At 49.9% G+C, this 18,758-nt stretch overlaps 1 protein-coding gene across 1 annotated transcript in view; it reads right to left on the bottom strand.

The window, feature by feature from the left end:
- Positions 1–18,758, bottom strand: part of ENTPD2 (ectonucleoside triphosphate diphosphohydrolase 2) — a 40,205-nt gene that overhangs the window by 5,289 nt on the left and 16,158 nt on the right. Inside the window, exons 2-7 of the mRNA XM_084821082.1 lie at positions 17,458–17,575; positions 14,448–14,598; positions 11,064–11,223; positions 7,544–7,774; positions 6,668–6,937; positions 903–1,022 (exon numbers count right to left, since the gene is read on the bottom strand). Coding sequence (XP_084677208.1) covers positions 903–1,022; positions 6,668–6,937; positions 7,544–7,774; positions 11,064–11,223; positions 14,448–14,598; positions 17,458–17,575 — 1,050 coding nt within the window. The remainder of the gene's footprint in view (positions 1–902; positions 1,023–6,667; positions 6,938–7,543; positions 7,775–11,063; positions 11,224–14,447; positions 14,599–17,457; positions 17,576–18,758) is intronic.

Raw genomic sequence — 18,758 nt, 5'->3', positions numbered from 1 at the left:
AAGGGAGCAATCCTATGGTCGCTAGTCAGCGGCTAGAAGGCCATAAGACACGTCAGTTTCCGGGAACCGACCTCCCCCCGCCCCACGCTGCCTCACAAGCAGCTTGGAACGACTCCGTGCTCAGGAGAAAAGCATGAAGTGGCGAAAACAGGGTGTTCCTGGGGGCATTCCGGGGCGGGGAAGGCGGAAATGCCAGTACGACACATCCTATGTGTCATCTGGCAGCCGCTCCCCCGCTCCGCCTTCCTGCGGCTAGACAGCTGAAATCGGCTGTCTAGCTGCAAAAGCAGGGCGACTGAAGCGTGGAGGGGACAATCCCCTCCACGCTTCTCCTGCCCTGCATTGGATAGGCAGTTGCCTCCGAATTAGGTGGCCATCTATCCCAGTAGGATTGTGCCCTAAGAGCACAATGTTGTACATCGCCTAGAGTGGCTGGGTGACCAGCCAGATGGGCGATTAATAAATTTAATAATAAAAAAATAAAAATAAATAAAGTGATTTCCCCTAATGTAATGCAGGTTTCATGTGCACTTTCCCCTAATTGATGCATTATTATGTACACTTTATCTTACTGTATGCATTTTGGTGTGCATTTCCTGCTATTATATGCAATTTCATGCCCAGTTTTAAATTTCACTGCATCACAAAATGTGGGAAATTTGGTACATTCATATTAAAATGTAAACCCATCGCATTTCTCACCCATCTCTAGTCTCTTCCTCACTAGTCCAGCACTCTACCTACTACACAATCCTACCCTACAGTTTCAATTGGAATTGAATTTCAAACCTTTCAAAATCTCAGGTTTGAGTTTTGGACAAGACAAACACATCACTGACGTTTTCAAAACTCGGCTTCTGGCCTGGTTACATCGGTAAAAAGCAAACTACTGAGAAACCCACCTCGGACCATGTGGTATTACAGATGTCAACGGCCGCATCCTTGAGGTCGCTTGGCGTGGCAACGTGTCTCTTCATCACTGTCTGGATGAAATCCATGGTGTAGAAAAAGGCAGAGAAGGCCTAAAGAAGAAAAGGAGAGGAGGGGAAAGGTGAGGCTGGCATTGCCATGACTGAGAGAGCAGCCTGGTACTCAAGGCATGCCAAAGGTTGGAATTTACCATTGTTTTTTGTTATTAACAGTTTATTAGATTCTTTCATTTTCCAGTCTTTACCCCTCCTGTACCCATTTCCTCTCCTTTAGGTTTTCCCTTCCCTTCTTGATATCATCCTGTATTTCCAGAGTAAAGGTTGTTGTTGTTGTTGTTATTATTAATAATAATTCAATTTCTAACCCGCCTATATATAAATACTCTATGCAGCACACAAAGTTAAAAACAATTTAACAAAAAAGCCCAACAATAAAAACAATGCAGCATAAAAACAGTATACAAGAGTCAACAAAGAGGAATGAAAGTTCTCAGAAGGGGAGGCCTGCTGGAATAACAGCGTCTTTAATGCCTGCTTAAAAACGTTCGATGAGGTCAGCAGGTGCATTTCAACCACAACTGAGGGGCGGCGAGGGAAAAGGCCCTCTTGCATGTGGCTGCCAGTCTCACAGTAGGCAGCCATGGCAGAGAGCCCTCAGAGGACCTGAGGTGGCGGGCCGGGGCGTAGGGGAGGAGGCGCTCCCTAGGTTTTATGTATGCTAGTAAAATCATGAAGCAAAAATTGGATAGTCATATTTAAAAAATAGAAAAAAAGGATTGTGTCATGCACATGTCTCTACTGGCCTGCACTGGTTTTGTGGTGAATCATATCACTCTGCTTATAATTCAAGAAAATGTCCCCATATTAATTGGATTTTTAAAAAGTAATCTGGCGTAATACACCTTTTCACGGGCAGCTTGAAAGATCTTGAATCCAACTGCGTATATACCCAGGATCAACATCGTCCTGCAAACGTCACTCTGTGTAAAAAGACGCCATGCTGTAGGCTAGATCTACACTACTGCTTTATCGCTTTATCATGGTTTTGAAGTGCACTGATAACTGTTGGGGCACATTTCATATTTGATATACTGCTCTTGTGGCGTCATTTCCCGCTTTTTATTCCTCATTATCCAATCCCGTGTCACTGTGTGTCCTACGAGGTGTAAATGTGCAGGAGGGACAGAGTGCTATCATGATGGGATCGTAATGATTTGACACAAGGTGTAGATCTGGCCTTAGTGGGATCCACTCTGGGCAAATGCGACTTGGCAGAAGGGCATGTTGTACAGTTTAGGAAGGCCACACCAAATAAAACCCCAGAATTTACCACTGTTAAAACTTAATCTGCTGGGTTGAATCCAGCCCAAGGAAGGAAGTGCACCTATCTCACCAGCCCACATTTTTAAAAATACATTTTATTTATTTATTTATTTATTTATTGCATTTATATGTTGCTTGTCCATAATGACGCTGTCAATGTGGCCATGTTAAGGCCAACTTTGTGGCACTACAACTGGGGTGGGGGGGGAGACTTCCACATTTTCCTCTCACTTCAGGTCTTGAGGATGACCTCAGAATCCACAGGTCTCAAGATATCTCCATGCTTGATGTCAGAAGAGAACCATCATAACATGATTCCTCAAGGATGCAACCTACCTTGGAGGGCAAAGCAATTTTTTTCGGCAATGAACGGCAAATGCTAGAGATGTAGCCATATTCTCGCAATTTGTGTTTTTTGTTTGTTTTCATGTCTGGCAAGTTGCCCCCAAACTAGGGCCTATTAGCAAAAGACTAAATGTGAAGTATTACTATTCCTCTCAACCCAGTTACTGTATTAACTGCTAACCCAGAAGGAGCTAGAATCCCAAAGTCTATTGAGAAGTCATTGTTCTAATCTGTTGGCTTCAGCTAAAATATTAAAAGCAAAAATACTGGCTCCGAACATATGTTAGCCACCAATGCTTGCCCTGGGAAATGCTAGAATCACTCAAATGTGCTTATTATTTGCATTTTATGTGGAAGAGTGTTTTTAAAAAAAACATCTGGGAAGAATGGATTGATCTTGCAAAATTTTACAACTGTTGTATAAAAACACAGAGGATGTCTTTACTGTGATATACTAACCTTGGTGATGGTTTTAGAAATGCTATGTGTTAACCTTTCCCAGCCTGGTGCCTTACAGACGAGCTTGACTGCAACCCCAATCATCCTCAGCCAGCATGGAATGATGGGAACTCCAAGTTAAATGCCAATGGACTAACCCCAGCCAAGGAGCCAATCCCTTTAATGCAAGCATTAAAGACGCAGCACCTCCACGGCCCAGGTCCGCATCAAAGTTCCTGACAACTGGACAGGGAAGTCGGCCTCTCTTGCTTAGTAGATTTCATTGATCTGTATTACTTTTGCCCGTTACTTAATACAATCTCTAACTTCTGCCCATTTGTGTGTTCCTTGCCTCCGAATCCTCTTAAGCTCCTTTGCCTCTTGGCAAGGCACTTGGCATCACGAACAGGGTTCGGTGGCAACACCCGGGTGGGGGAAGAAGGATGCTGAGCAGGAGGCTGGCCAGAGCCGCATCCCCAGATGGCCAGGCACAAGTGCCAGGGCTCCGGGGACTCCAGTACTGAGGGCCCCTGTCGCAGGGGATCCAAAGTGTCGCGGGAATCCAAGAGGGCCGAGTATGGGAGCCCTGCCCCCATGCTGTGCGTAAGTGCATGCACACATTGGGTGTCAGGGAGAAAGGGGGGCAGAACGCAGTGACGGGGCCAGGATGGGTCCTTCTCACAGCGCTCCGCCATGTGTGGGAACAACTAGAAGCCACTCGGAAGCAGGTACAGCAATAATCCGATGGTATCGGCGCCTTAAAGCAATGGTAGGCTCTCTTGCGGCAAGCGCTGAGCAGCGTGCAAGGGGGGGAGAATGAGCCACCGCAATGGCTGTTCGGTTTGCTAAACTCAGACACTGAAAGCAGGCAAAATGGGGCTGTGAACCCGACCCCCGCAACGCCAGAGCACTTTTCACGTCCCGGGACTCGGATCCAGAAACACGGGGGGCAGGATATGTGGGACTCTGAGGATGGGCCTGGATGGACAGGAGGTGGAGGTGGGAGCGTGTGTGTGGCAGAAGCAAGACCCTTCATCACAGACAGATCAGAGCGGCCGCCTGGGAATCCACATTTAGCTCAAACAACTGGAGTAGTAAGAGGCTACACTCAGCGGGAGGTGGCTGGCATGGCCAAGGGTTCTAGACGATGCCCGGGTGAGTGGCTAAGCCAGTGGCAGGTGAGGCTGTGGGATCAGGGCACTAGCAGCGTGTACCTGGCCACAGAGGAGGTGACTCAACTGGGAGTGCTGTGAGGTCAGAAGCTACGGAGGCAGATTAGCCAATGTCTCCAGTGCATCCCAGTCTGTGTAGGACATGTTGCTGGGCATGCTTCAGGAACGCCTGCAGCTTTGTACCATCAGGCTGCTGACCAATTAGCTAACGTTCGGACAGCATTGCCTGTACAGGATCAGTGGGAACAGATGTTAATGTGGCCCAATGAGCTAATGAGAAGTCTGGGCACTTAGGTGCCAAAGCTACCCAGGGATGGGCTTTGCACAGAGGCATCCCCTGTCCTGTGGGTGCAGCAGCCGCCCCGTGAGAGCTATGTTGAAAGCCCAAGCAGATGCCTCTTTCAGAGGAGCCAGTGGGACAGGTGAATAGGGGTGAGGCTCCAGGACAGACACGGCAAGCGGATTACATTATTTATTACTATAAATGAATGAATGAATGTGGGGCCCCTATCTCAGCCTGGGAGGTGGCAATACTGGTTGACAATGGTGGATACCTACTCAAGATATGTATTGGTGTATCCATATCCCTGAGCTACTAAGCAAAATACTATTAAGGGGTTGGACCGCATAATCAGAAGATACGGAGTACCTGCACAAATCCAGTCTGTTAATGGGAGTCATTTTACAGCTGCAGACATAAGAGACTGGGCTAATGAATGGAACATCCAAAGGATGTACCACATTTCCCAGCATCCCCAAGCAGCTGTGTAATCGAAAGGATGAATGGGCTGTTAAAACAAAAGTTAAAACAGTTTACCTCTGACCCTACTCTGAAAAAAAACAGGGGCAGTCTTAGTGCAGGCTGACTTTCAGCATAACAGCCACCCCCTAAGTGGACAGTGTTATATGCCAGCCCGCTCCCCACTACTGTGGGGCAGCCACCCCTCAGGGGAATGAAGCAGCTGGACACTCCTCTTCCTTAGGGGGCTAAGGGCTGCACCATTGCAGGGGCTGTGTCTCAGGGAGCCAACTGTCACGGCTTCACTCAGGCGGGGAGGGGTGATGCGTCCAACTTGACAGCTGCGCACGTTTGCTTGGAGGCTTCACTTTATCAAAAGAAGGGTGATTCCAGTCCGTGCAAAGCCGGGCCCTTCACTAGTAAAATATTAAAAAGGGAGTCTGCAGGGGACCACCAGGGGGTTGCAGGCCGTACTCACTAAAGCAGGCGGCAAGATTCAAGGGCAGCACATGCTGTGTGAGCCAAGGCACGCAGGTTAATGATGCAAGCAAGTGCTTTCCAAGCGGAGCGGGGGAATGAGGTGTCATTTGAACACTCTTCACCAAGGGGCAGTCGTTTTCATACCCCTGCACGCAGAAAACAGAAAGATGAGGCATGCGTGCGTGCAACGTGCAGTCCCACTGCAGCAGATCAAGATAAAATGGCCAGGATCATACTCCCCATGTAAAAATCTATGCTGTGACCACTCCTAGAATACTGTGTGCAGTTCTGGTCACCACACCTAAAAAAGGATCTTGCAGAGCTGGAAAAAGTGCAGAAAAGGGCAACTCAAATGACCAAGGGGTTGGAGCATCTCCCCTACAAGGGAAGGTTAGAACGTCTGGGACTGTTTAGCCTGGAAAAAAGGAGGCTAAGGGGAACCATGATAGGGGTCTACAGAATGATGCCTGGTGTGGAGGGGGAGACATTTTTCTCCCTCGCTCATAATACTAGAACTGGAGGTCATCCCATGAGGCTGACTGGTGGGAGATTCAGGACAGATCAAAGAAAGGACTTCTTCACACAGCGCAGAGTTAAACTATGGAACTCACTTCCACAAGATGTAGTGATGGCCACCAACTTGGATGGCTTAAAAGGGGACTGGATAAATGCATAGAGGAGAAGGCAATCAATGGCTACTAGTCCTGATGGCTCTATGCTACCTCCAGTACCAGAGGCAGTGAGCCTATGTACACCAGTTTCTGGGGAACATGGGCGGGAGGGTGCTGTGGCCCTTGTGTCCTGCTTGTGGGTTCCCAGTTGACAGCTGGTTGGCCACTGTGTGAACAGAATGCTGGACTAGATGGAACCTTGGTCTGATCCAGCATGGGAGTTCTTATGTTCTTCTTTGGGCTCACAGAATTTGGGAAAGATTAGAAACTAGAATGCACTTGGATAACCCTAGAAGTGCTCGTGGCATGGGTGGGGGAGCTAAAGCTGACTGCAGCTCATGCCTCTAAGCTAGGAAAGCCTTCCCCTTGAATGTCAGCTGTGTCACAACAGGCTCAGAGTTGTTACTCTACGGCAAAGGAGTTGCGCCCAATGCATGCCCAGATGCACCCTATTCAGTTACTACTTCACGTGGCCTGAAAATAAGTCCCACAACTGAGCGAGGCCCAAAGAAGAGTCCCGCATTGCCAGGGTCATTTGGCCACTGGCTCCGGATGCGTTGAGCTACTCACAATAAACCTTCCCGTGACGCCGGGCTGGAAGACTTTGTCGAAGGAGCAGCGGGTGTAGGGACACTCTGTGAACTGGAAGAGGCTCTCCACGTGGCCGTTGCACTGGCGTGTGTCTCCAGAGCCGCTCATAATCACTATGGCGCTGGGGAAATAGTTGGTCGGCTTCTCTTCAGTGGTGCACGGGGAATCGTAGACACTGTCCATCGTGAAGTTTCGCCGGTACCCTCTGGGCCAGCAGGGGTTGTCGACCTTCAGGGCGTGCCTCTCGGCCTGCAGCCAGTAGAAAGAACCATACTTAGCGGGCCAAGCAAATTGCCTCGTCGCCAGCGCGCTGTTTCCACAGCAAGCCTGCCGGACTGAGGGGCACCCCCGGGGCACACCTAGGCTGCAGGTCCAGCTGGCTGGACCATCCTATTGGCTGACCCTCCCAAGGGTTCCTCCTGCCCTAGCAGCCTCCGAGGCCACCCCTTGGACCGAGGGATTCAGCTCCGATGGGAGGACGTCACCTAATCGGCCCGATTGCAACTACGCCAGCCTCAGAATCCTCTGAGAACTCACGCACCGCCAGCTGGCTCTGGAAGGTGGCCGCTGCCTGTCTGGGACCACACCTCACTCGGATGAGCAGGCAACTCCCCTGGGGTTCAACTGTCCAGAGCCACGTATGCAAATGGATATGTGGCACCCCATCTCCTGCAGTCCTGCCCACCTCCATCAGCTCAGGGAGGGAGAGCAGGAGAAAAGGGAGCAGTGCCATGTTTAGGACCCCGGGCTGAACTTTTCACCAGATCTTTGGGATCCCGGAGGAAATGATTCCACCAGTCCACCCACATGGACCCCCATTCCTCTGCCGGGGGGACTTATTTCTGGCGTCCTTACCTTCAGCACCTTGGACAGAAGCCTCTTGAGGATCTGGTCCCTGCCGTAGCAGAGGAAACTGTGGGTGTACACTTTGTACGGCTGCCCGTACAGGCGCAGCGTCACTTCGTTGGTGGGGCGGCTCTCAATCACCTCGGACGTCTGAAAGGTGATCTGGGTGGAGGCGCCGCCCAGGTCCATGGCGCCCAAGGTCTCCTTCTTGGGATGGATCCAGTGCCCAATCCACCCATACTGGATAAAGGGGAAAGAGGCAAAAAAGGGGGTTTCAGTGGTAGCCACCAAGAGCCATTTTACAGACAGCATGACTTCTCCATCAAGCCAGCCTTTACCTGCCTCCTGTTCTCTCTCACACACACACCTGTTTTGGAACATCTTGTCCAATGAAGAGCTCTCAAAACCTTGCACCTTTTTTGGATGACCTGGGCATTTACCTAATAAAGGTATTGCCCGAATATGGATTTTTGGAATTTTTCTTCTGGCCAACACAGCTGCCTTGGCTTTCTTGAGAATTGGACCATATTTATTTATTCAATTTATTAAACACCTGCTAAAATAAATGTCTCTAGGTGTTTTACAATACTGATAAAAAGAAATGCAATCACAATCAAGTCAACAGTGCCAAACTACTAAATGTTCCAACACAATGTTATTGCAGGGACTAGGACAATAAACCACACTGCAGGGGCTAAGATAATAAAAACACAAACATAATAAAATTTTTGAAAACCTGAGAGAGCAGGAAAGTCTTAGCCTGGTGCCAGGTGAGCTTCTCTTGGTAGAGCAATCAAGAGCATTCTGGCTCCAGACTCAAATTTGCCATGGCATGTATACAAAGACAGACCTTTCTGCTAACATATTCTTTTTTATGTGCAGTAACTAGGATGGGTGAACATGTCACGTTCAAGCTCAGTGAGGCTCTCTGAATTTTTCCTTGAAGCTTGTTTTGCATTCCCAAACACAAGCATGTTTTTTTTTCTGATTGGGAAAAATGCACATTTTTGATCGGTAAAAGTGCACATTTTAAAAAGTGCGCATTCTTCCCCAATTGAAAAAATGCACATTTTTTTAAAAAATGAGCATTTTTCCCAATTGAAAATACACATTTCCAGCCCCGCCTCCATGGTTAAAGTGTGGAAATTTGGATGGAGGGAGGATTCGTACGTATGCACAAGGATGCACTTGTGCATGCATGCATGTGTGTTAAGTGCACAGTTTCAGAAATGGCGGGCGGCTCGTCAACCAAGGATGAAGAGAAGCACACCCTTCTGGAAAACCACAGAGAGGCAAAGATCCTTGTGGCATTAGAGTCTTTGTCCTACTGAGCCATCTTCGTAAATTGCAGAGGGCAACCCAGAGAAAGTGGCATTGACAGGGAGGGCGGTGGGTCTGCGGGTTCAAGGGAAGCACAAGGCTGGGTGCACTGCTGGCTGACCAGGCTGGAAGAGGAGCCAGGCCAGACCCTTCAGAAGCTGGATCCTGGCGTGCAGCTGGGAGCCTCGTGAAGATGTGGCGAAGGCACACGGCCTCGTGTTTAACCAGGGCTGGCTCCAGCTTTTTAGGGGCCTTTGGGCCAGACACCCTCAATGGCCCCGCTCCCTCGGCGAGCCTGCTTTCTCGCCGCCGTGGTCACCAGCGGCTCCTCTCCCTCCTCCTTGCTAGCGCTTGCTGGCTTGGCAGGCAGAGAGGCCGGGAGCAAGCAGGCCACAGCGTCTCCTGCTCCTCCATCTCATCGCCTCCGTTGTCTGGGCCAGAGTAAGAGGCAGGTGAATAAATGGGCTGCGATGGGGAAGAGGAGGAGCGACTCCGGGGGGTCTTCTCAGGTGCCCCCTCTTGGGGTGTGGGCCCTCAGCAGGTGCCAACCATGCCTACCCTTGACCCTGGCCCCCAGCAAGGCAAATCCACACATAACCAGTTTGCACTGTGCAGGGCGGAGCAAGAGGCAGGTGAGCAAGCAGGCTGCAATGGGGGAGAGGAGGCGCAACTCCCAGGTGCTCTGGCCAGTGGGCCCCTGCAGGGCACGGGCCCTTGGCAGGTGCCCAGCTCTGCCGACCCTTGATGCCGGCGCGGTGTTCAATAACTAGCCCAACTAGCAATAAGACGCCAAGGAATCTAACCAAGGCAAGGGGAGGGATGGATCTCTTTGCCCCTCCTTCACCAATCTGCTGGATTGGAAGGAAAGCCACTTCCTCCATGGCCACACTGGAAATACAGCAGGGTGACCAAAGAGGGACGATTCCTTCTCTCCCTCCTTGCCAGCCACTTGGTAGCAAGGTTGTTGTTTTTTACCAGCCTGCTAGCATTGTGCATTTCCGTGCTATGCTAGCATCAGAGGCGCGGGGGCTTTGCTCCTGCATGGCCGGTGCTGAGACGGAGGCAGCGACTGGCCTCTTACAATGTCTGTAGGCAAGTAACTTTGCTGGGTGTATTTACAAAGCCAGAAGTTGCGGCCTCTGTGTTTTGAAGGGTTGCTCCATAAACATGAGGACTAGAAACACTGTTTTTGATCTTCATATTAAAGTTACTATTGCCTCTGAAATGGTCCCAGATGGGATATTGCTTCTCCCATCATCTCAAAGATGCCATTCAAACGCCCATAAAACAATGACTGTCCTTTCATTCAGCAAACACTGCTTGCAGACATCAGAATTCCAGTCCTAAGGTTTGCAGCTCAGCTGCTCCCAGGCCCTATATGACATCACAGAAGCTAAGCCAATGGGGGCCATTGGAGCCATGATACTGTTGTGCCTGCAAAGCCCCACTGCTTGGTATCACAGCAAGAGAGATGAGGCAGGCAGAGAAGAAAGGTTGCAAGAGCAAAGAGGGAAATCCTATGGGATAACAAAAATGCAACCCATCATATGGAGCCTTCCGTGCAGTGGCCCCCTTCCTTCGGAATTCCCTGCCTCTGGAGGTCAGGCAGGCGCCAACGTTGTGGTGCTTTTGGTGCCTCCTGAAAACATTGTTATTTCAGGAAGCCTTCCTCAAGTGACTGGCTGCAGCTTATCAAACTTGGTTTTATCAGAACTCTGTTCCTTTTTTAAAAGAATAAAACTATTTTAACATGGTGTTTTTATGCTTTACCCTGTCTGCTGTTCAGCACTCCAAGGTCTTTGGATGTAGAGTACTATATAAATACTGTAAATAAATAAAAAAAAATTGGCAGGACCTTGAATTTATTATTTAGATTTCTGGGAACTCAGTATATTCTGTACTGCAGCCTTTCCCAAGCTGGAAGGGTGCCTGTTGGGTACTGAACATATTCCAATTTTTAATCTTTTAATTGGAAGGCAATTTTTTTTACAAAATGCAGATTCAAAAATCCTTTGGCAGAGCAGAACCTGCACCATCTCCATTCCCACTCAGCACCTAGCACTTTGTTGACTCAAACTTGTGCTGAACTGTAGAAATGGGGCTGCCACAGAGAGCTTCTCTGAACGGTTCATGCTGCATTTCTTTTGCAAAGGCCTTTGGCCCAGCACAATCTATCCATCCAGCTGACTGACAGCAGGCCCTGTCCTACCTTAACAAAGTTCTCCAGGAGGTAGTTGGCTGTGACCCAGCCGAAAACGCCCTCGTCTTCTCCACTCAGAATCCGCGCTCCCCGGAAGTCGAAGGGATACTGCTGCAGTGTAGAGGTCACAGCTTCAAGGACACTGTCAGAAGCTTTGGGGTCTGTGAGACTGCGCAGAAGATAGACACAGCAGGCTTTAGACTGGGGGGAGAAGGCGATGTGCGGCAGATGGGCTGCTAATGCCAAACTGTTTAACGGCAGCAAAAAAATTACTCCCGCTCCCTAGTTCTACATCAGGGAACCTCTTTGAGCTCAAGAGCCGAATTCCATTTCAGAGATTCTCTTGGGGGCCACATTCCAACAGTGGGTGGGGTCAACGGCGAAAAGGGTGTGGCCAAAGGCAAAGGGTGGGGCCAGAATTCCCCAAATACCAGCATATTGTAGCTTAAAGCTCCTATTGCCAGGCCTTAGGAAGAGCATTTCAGCCCATTTCCTTTGGAATGGGCAAAATCCCTTCTTGGCCTTTTGGGTAAGACCAAGTGTATCTGTTCTTCTTCCTCATTATCATCATCTTTTCATTTGCTTGCCCCTTTTCCAGAAAATTGTGTCCAAAGCAGCTCACAACCAACAATAAATATAACTGTCAAGATATCAAACAGCAATAAATATATCAGTATTCAAAAATACAATAGAAACAGTTACAACTCACCATATTGTTGGCAGATAAGTACATACTAGAAATATCAAGGTTATGCTCAAAATCCTACAAGCTAGGCTTCAGCAGCATGTGAACCGAGAACTACTGGAAGTACAAGCAAGGTTCCGAAGAGGCAGAGGAACTAGAGATCAAATCGCCAACATTCGCTGGATCATGGAGAAAGCAAGAGAATTCCAGAAAAATATCTATTTCTGCTTCATTGACTGCGCTAAAGCCTTTGATTGTGTGGATCACAACAAACTCTGGCAAATTCTTAAAGAGATGGGAACAACAGTAAGAACCGGACAAGGAACAACCGACTGGTTCAAAATTGGGAAAGGAGTATGACAAGGCTGTATACTGTCGCCCTGCTTATTTAACTTATATGCAGAGTACATCATGAGAAACGCCGGGTTGGATGAATCACAGGTCGGAATTAAGATTGCCGGGAGAATTATCAACAACCTCAGATACGCAGACGATACCACCCTAATGGCAGAAAGCGAAGAGGATCTAAAGAGCCTCTTGTTGAGGGTGAAAGTGGACAGTGGTTTGAAACTCAACATTAAAAAAAACTAAAATCATGGCATCTGGCCCCATCACTTCCTGGCATAGAGAAGGGGAAGAAATGGAAGCAGTGACAGATTTTATTTTCTTGGGCTCCAAGATCACCGCAGACGGTGACTGTAGCCATGACATTAAAAGACGCTTGCTCCTTGGGAGGAAAGCTATGGCAAACCTAGACAGCATAGTAAGAAGCAGAGACATCACCTTGCCGACAAAGATTCGTATAATCAAAGCTGTGGTTTCCCCAGTAGCAACGTATGACTGTGAGAGCTGGACTATAAGGAAGGCTGAGCGCCGAAGAATTGATGCGTTCGAACTGTGGTGCTGGAGAAGACTCTTACGAGTCCCCTGGACTGCAAGGAGGTCAAATCAGTCAATCCTAAAGGTAATCAACCCTGAGTGCTCACTGGAAGGACAGATCCTGAAGCTGAAGCTCAAATATTTTGGCCACCTAATGCGAAGAGAAAACTCACTGGAAAAGACCCTGAAGCTGGGAAAGATTGAAGGCAAAAGGAGAAGGGGACAGCAGAGGATGAGATGGCTAGATAGCATCACTGATGCAATGAATATGGACTTGAGCACGCTCCGGGAGAGAGCGCAGGACAAGAAGGCTTGGCGTGCTATGGTCCATGGGGTCACGAAGAGTCGGACATGACTGAACGACTGAACAACAACAATCATATCCAATAAAACAGTAGAAATAAACTAAACTAGACCAACAACTGAGCACTAAACAGGAGGGAGAATAAAGCACAATTCAAAAATAGTAACAAACAGAAATAAGTCTCTTTTTCACGTGAGGATTTTCCAGTTAGCCTACAAGCACAGGTTGGCAGTGACACCTCTCACTTGCGGCAGCCTTCCTCTCAGCAGCTTAGAATGGGTGGAAACTGCACGAAAGCTGGGAAGCCCCTGAATGATGGGCAGTCGTGGGAAAATGGACGTGGCTGATTGGGAACCCCAGAGAGCAGGCCTGAGTTTCTGCCTAAATTATACTGCTGAAATGAAGAAAGCTTCAGGGGCAACCAGGATGGATGTCTGTGTGGAAGGACTGTGAGTGCCAATTAGTTCTCAACTCAAAATACATTATTTAGTTCTAAGTGTTTATTTTCTGAAAACCAGCAAAGGCTGGTGGAACTTGGGGTTCATGTCAAAAAAAGAAAAAAGGGGATCTCCTGAGGCGGAAGGAAGTCTGCACAGCCCAACTTGAAACAGGGCCAGGTTTGGGGGCAGACAACTCAGGCGATACTTTGCAGCTCGATGAACGCCACGCTCCTGGGGGAACCTGTCAAAATGCACCTGCTTGACTCTCCGCTCAGCAGCTGAAACAAAAATGAATGTGCAGAATTCATTGCTGTTTCTCTGGCCACCAGCGCGGGCCTGCACAGCCAGTTAACAACTTGCGATCGTGCGGGTCTGTTTGTTTTTGTAATCAGGGAGAGAATTTACACCATTTATTTATTTATTTATTACATTTATATCCCGCCTTTTTTCCTCCAAGGAACTCAAGGCGGCGTACATAATCCTCCTCCTCCTCCTCTCCATTTTATCCTCACAACAACAACCCTGTGAGGTGGGCTGGGCTGAGAGTCTGTGACTGGCCCAAAGTCACCCAGTGAGCTTCCATGGCCGAGTGGGGACTAGAACCCGGATCTCCCGACTCTCAGTCCAGCACTCTAGCCACTACACCATTTAGCCCCTACAAGAACCTGTGGGTTATTTCTCCAGCTTTCCTACGGGAGTCTCCGGGTTGTTTAGCCGCTTCCGCTCGCACTGGGAGCGATCGAGCAGCACGCACCAGCGTGCTCCCTTGCTCACCACAACCCAGGTACGAGCTGGGCTACTGGGGCTTAGGCGGGGAGGAAGTGGTCGAATTTGACATGCAGACGCTCTTCGTGACAGTCCCATGGCCAAGTCCAAAACTGACGCCAGATGCGCTGATCCATACCAACAAATAGGGGTGTTGGAGAAATCTGCAACAGATTCAAATGAGATTGGATTTCTGTAACTCCAGCCCCCTTTTTCCGAGTTGCGCAGCTTCCGTGGACTTATGGACCCGTTTTTTACTTTGGGGGCCGCATCTGCAAACCAACAATACTCTCCTACAAAATATCCAATTCAGGTCTCACTTGAGCAGCCGCATGCCAGCCGTGGCCCCGAGGTAGAGAGGGGTGCCCGCGTGCCTTGCCTTCGGGACGTCCTGCAGCGCCTGGTCGAGGCAGGCCCCCAAGCTCCTGCCAGCGGCTGGGGGGTCTGCGGCATAGCTGGAGATCCCACCTCCTGCGAATTCAACCAGAGAGAGACACACACACACACACACACACACACACACACAGAAGAGGCAATGATCATTCCTGGGCAGGTGGGTCCCAAAGACAGAAGAAGCCGGGTGCATACAGGCAGGCAACCCCGGTTGGTGAGCCCTTTCCCTCTACCCCGGACATGTCCAGGATCTTCTTCTCCCAATTACATTACGGGAGAGATCGTGAGGATGTTCTTTTGGTGACATAACAGAAACAGGGCCGGCACATCCACTGTTTTACTCAACTGATGACCATCCCTGTTCTAGAGTTTATTGCACTACAGGGTACTGAGTTGCCACCCACCAGGCCCACCGTGGGCTAGATGATGTCAGTGGCCCCTACTCTCCCACCTTTTTCTCCATTCTGGGAGCACGACACAATTCTGTGCCTCTCCCAGCACTGAGAAGGAAACTTGAGTCCCTGGCTTTCCGTGCGCCTAGCACCCCCGTGGACACCACACGACGTGCAAAGAGACTCAGCCCCCGTTCTGCATCCCCGCTGTTATCTCCAACTGGCACGCCAGCAGGCAGGGGAATCCCCACTGTTATCTCCGAGATATCTCTGATCAGAGATAACAGCAGGGAAGTCCTACGGGATGGGGGGCTTGGAGGGAAAGCCCAACGCCCTTCAGGAGCCGCAGGAGGCCCCGCGGGCTGAACTGGAAGCCCACAGAGACAGATTGGGGGTTCTGCACCCCTGTTCTAATGCAAAATGGTTCCAGCTCTATGGCAGCCTTCCAGCCGAGCTGGATTTCAACTCCCATCATTCCACAGCCAGCATGGCCATTGTAAGGTTTTCTTCTTGCACTCTAAAAACTGGAGTACCCCCCGGATAAAGTTCCCCTGGCCTTGCCCCCAGCTGCAGCAGAGCAGAACAAAACAGCTGGGATTATGTTGTGCCCTTTGAATAATCGTCACAATCCAGCCTGGTCTTGGGGATTCCGGATCCCAAAGCCATCTGTTGCTTTGGGGTGAGCAGTGCATCCAGCCGATGGCGTGCGCCCGCTGAGTTGACCTCTCCCCTTGCTCACATCTTGTTCTGCACTTTGAAAGCAGGCACCTGGGCCCTTTGTGCCTGCTTGCCCAGCCGGTGCCATCCCAGTAGGATAAGGGCGTGCTAGTCTTTCTTTTAAGTTGGCACTGCAGATGCCAAACCATGTGGGCAAGGCCGGTTCTTTGTCCGAACCTCCGGGGAGAGAAGAGAAGGGAACAAAGGAAGAAACCCCACAGGTTGGCAAAACCCGCTTTGTTCTGTGATGTGCCCATTGCGCAAAACCCAGTCCAGGAAGCCTGGACAACAGGCCTATGGATCTGAGCCAGCTGCCCTCCTCATCAAAGACATCACTGGGAGGTGTTGCCAGAATCATAGAACCCTGAAGCTGGAAGGGGCCATTTAGGCCATTGAGTCCAACCCCCTGCTCAGGGCAGGAATCCAGTTTAAAGCATCCCTGACTGATGGCTGTCGAGACTCTGCATTAACACCTCAAGCGACAGAGAGATCAGCACCTCCCTCGGCAGTGGGCTCTATTGTCCGACTGCTCTGATGGTTAGGAAGCTTTTCCTGACATTCAACCGAAATCTGCCTTCCTGTAACTTGAGCCCATTATTTCACATCCTACAGTCTGGGGCGACAGAGTTGGGGTTGTGGCCCTCTTCTGTGTGGCAACCTGCTGGGAACTTGAAAAGTGCTCTTATATCCTGCCTCAGTCTTCTCTTCTCAAGGCTAAGCATACCCAGCCCTTTCAATCTTTCCTTGCAGGACTTCATTTCTAGTCCCCTGATCATCTTTGTTGCCCTTCTCTGGACTCACTCCAATTTGTCTGACTTCTCAAAGTGTGGTGTCTAGAACTGGACACAGTATTCAAAAGGAGGTCTGACCAGCGGAGAGTAGAGTGGAACTATTACTTTGTGTGATTTAGAAATTATACTTCTATTGATAGAACCTGAAAGTGCATTTGCCCTTTTTGCATTTAAATCCCACTGCTGACGCGTGTCAGCTTGTGCAGAAGGAAGAAGCTATGCTTCAAACAACCCCTTAGAGCAGTAACCACAGAACCAGAATCCCACGAGAAATGGGATACTCCAGCTGTGCAGAGTGTATCCTGACTAATGGAGCCAAGCAGCCATCCCTGCCTTGGACTGGGTCAAGGCCAAATCAGAAATGAGGGGAATTATCCACCTTCAGAGGATGATGGCCAGGGCCCCCCTGGGGGAGTCGCTGTTCTCTCATCTCCTTCCTCATGCAGGAGGTGAGATAATCTCAAACCAGATTGTTCTTATCATTCCACTGCGTCAATGTAAAGCTTTTGGGGGTCAGGAGCATGCCATGCCTCCAACTGTAACTGGAAAAAAGTGAGACTGAATTTGCCACATGGGTTCTGAACAGAGCAGTGGGCTCCTTGCTAGAGAAAAGATATCAGTGGGTCTGAGGTAACGGAGGGATCTCCCCAGCAGGTTCCAAGCCATGGTGATGACTGGCTGACAAAGGAGTCCACTCAGACACCTTGCTAAACCTGAGCTGCTCATCAGCTCAGATCTCATATCTTGCACGATCTGGTTGCAACTTGCAAAACCTATGACCTGAGCTGCCCGAACTTGCCGACAAAGTGCAATGTTTGCAAGGGAAGTGAGTATGCAGGTTCTTACCTCCAGTTGCAAAAGAGGTGGTTTGCCTTTTCCCTTTTAAAGGCAAACCACACCCTGCCCAAACGCCCAGTCCGTCCATTAACATCCATTCCGTCAGCAAAATGACGGGAGTTGTAGACAAAGCAGAGGGAAACGAGGTGGCTAGTGCCCCCACAGCCCTGGGGGCCAAATTGTCTGCAACATACTCTTACCCTCCACGTCACACATGCTGTGTTGGCTGACGATCCCCGTGTCGTTCTCCTTGTCTGCCGGCCATTTGTACACGAACATGGCAGTGTGGGAAGATCCAGCATCCAGTACAATTCCATACTGTGCACATGAAAGAAGAGAAAAAGGGGGGGGGGAGGTTGTACAAGTTGTAGTCCAATGCATCTGGAGAGCCCCGAGTGTGGGAGGACTGCTCTTGATCAGATGACTGAACCATTCAGCTGACAGGGTGACCGTGGGTACATGACCTCCCCTCCGCACAAAACTAAACCACCTTGCAGGGTTGTTGTGAAAACCAAACAGGAGGCGAAAACCCACACAGCCTGGCCTGCCATGACAAGGCAGCCTCTGCCTTTACGCCAGTTGCCGGGGAACCTGGGCGGGAGGGTGCTGGTGCACTCCTGTCCTGCTTGTGGGTTTCCCACGGGCAGCTGGCTGGCCACTGTGTGAACAGAGTGCTGGACTAGATGGACCCTGGGTTGGATCCAGCATCAGGGCTCTTCTTCTGTTCTTACACCTCGATGAATCAATGGCTTGTCCAGGTGCTGGAATGGCAGAACGTACCGCTCTCTGGGCCCTTTCAGACAGAACACGATTCATACACTTTTCTTATTATCATCATCACTTTTTTATATCCAACACGCCCACAACGGTTTCCATGCAACCCATAAAACTTTGGAAACGGCACTGTGCGTGGGCAGCCCTATGCATCACATCAGGATTTGACATTATCTCGGCAGATGCGTGGGCCCAGCCTGCATTTGCTGAGCAGAGAGGACGCGGGGGTGGACAGGCAGCGTGCTGGGGCTGGGCAAAGAATTGGTTGGAGGGAGGGGGCCTTAACCGCGTTTGCACTCACTAAGTCTCACCTACAAATCCTCCTTCCCAAGATCATTTGTCCCCCCAACCCCTGCCGTCCCCATGACTTTGGCTCACTTCCGGTATAGGAATCTAGCTGGGGAAGTAAGTAAAAAGAACCGGTGGGGGGGGGAGAGCATCTTTCCTGCCCTCTAATTCTCTCCTGCAAGCACCCCCCCCTTGCCCCCTCCTTACAATCCCTACTCAGCTATGGAACTCACTGGGTGACCTTGGGCCAGCCAGCCACACACACTCACTCTCTCTCTCTCTCCACCTAATCTACCTCACAGGGTTGTTGTGAGAATACAACGAAGGGGAGAAGAACTGAGAGGAAGGGCAGGATGATAATGTAGTAAAATAAACATTTTAAAAATATGAGGGAACAGTTCTGCCCCCGCCATGCTAAGGAGCTGGGTCTGCAAGTAGA

The sequence above is a fragment of the Heloderma suspectum genome, chromosome 14, assembly GCF_057233095.1.
Source record: "Heloderma suspectum isolate Gila_16-S chromosome 14, 16-S_ref, whole genome shotgun sequence".
Lineage (NCBI taxonomy): Eukaryota > Metazoa > Chordata > Lepidosauria > Squamata > Helodermatidae > Heloderma > Heloderma suspectum.
The sequence above is the reverse complement of the archived record's forward strand: the minus strand, read 5'-3'. Positions and strand labels throughout refer to the sequence as shown.